At 62.3% G+C, this 1,007-nt stretch overlaps 1 protein-coding gene across 1 annotated transcript in view; it reads left to right on the forward strand.

Annotated features, from left to right (window-relative positions):
• Nucleotides 1-1,007, forward strand: part of pex5lb (peroxisomal biogenesis factor 5-like b) — a 16,348-nt gene that overhangs the window by 5,629 nt on the left and 9,712 nt on the right. Inside the window, exons 2-3 of the mRNA XM_008402651.2 lie at nucleotides 271-367; nucleotides 500-712. Of these exons, the coding sequence (XP_008400873.1) occupies nucleotides 271-367; nucleotides 500-712 (310 nt within the window). The remainder of the gene's footprint in view (nucleotides 1-270; nucleotides 368-499; nucleotides 713-1,007) is intronic.

Here is a 1,007-nt window from a genome sequence, read left to right on the forward strand (position 1 = left end):
AAAATTTTAACGGCACAAACCTGCACAAACGGAGCACTAACCATTCAGACTATTTGCTGGATTTTTTGACGTGGGTGGGGTGTCAGCTTCACGCAGGTCTGTAGAGGGCGCTGTGACGTCAGAGTTCACTGAGGGTCAGAGCGCCGCCTGGTGGCTCAGACTCGGGTCACATGGATCCAGGCTGCAGTGAGTCCTGGAGCCGCTCTGAAGGTCAGAGGTCGAGCTGAGCGCTCTGATTGGCTGACGGAGCCGTGTGTTTGCCTGCTGCAGGAGAGCCGCCCCCTGCTGAGCCCCTCCATCGATGACTTCCTGGCAGAGAGCCGCAGCGAGGCCGCCTGCGGACGACCCCCGACCTCCAACCCCGCAGGTACGCTCAGCAGGAACCGCTTTGCTAATGACCTCTGACCTGCTGCGGGTCGGGCCGCATCGTGTTTCCCTGAACTGGACCGGAGCAGCTCTGACCCGGTTCTGACCCGATGCCCTGTCTGTCTTGCTGCAGTTCTGTCCACGGCTCTGGACCTGGTGGACCTGAGCGACCCGGCAGAGACCCGGCACCACCGGGTCGCCAAGAGTCCAGTGAGGAGGACGGCCGGGTCCAGGAGCCCCCGGCACAAGACTAGAACCAGAACCGAGGAGACGGAGCTGGTCCCGGTCCAGTTGGAGCGCCGGCCTGCCGGGCCCGGAACCCCTGACAGGACGTCCCTGGACTCGGGTAAGACGGACCGGTACCAGGTCCAAATCGGTTCTGGTTCAGCTGCCAGGAGCAGACAGGTTCCCTCTGAGGTCCATCAGAACCCAGGAGTTCTGGTTCGGATGGACCTCATTGATTCTGCAGAGAACATCATGGAGGTTCTGGACCCGGCCGGACTCAGCTGGAGGTTCTGGACCCAGCTGGAGGTTCTGGACCCGGCTGGAGGTTCTGGACCCAGCTGGAGGTTCTGGACCCGGCTGGAGGTTCTGGACCCAGCCGGACTCAGTTGGAGGTTCTGGACCCAGCTGGAGGTTCT

This window comes from Poecilia reticulata, unplaced genomic scaffold (assembly GCF_000633615.1).
Source record: "Poecilia reticulata strain Guanapo unplaced genomic scaffold, Guppy_female_1.0+MT scaffold_249, whole genome shotgun sequence".
In the NCBI taxonomy this organism is placed as follows: domain Eukaryota; kingdom Metazoa; phylum Chordata; class Actinopteri; order Cyprinodontiformes; family Poeciliidae; genus Poecilia; species Poecilia reticulata.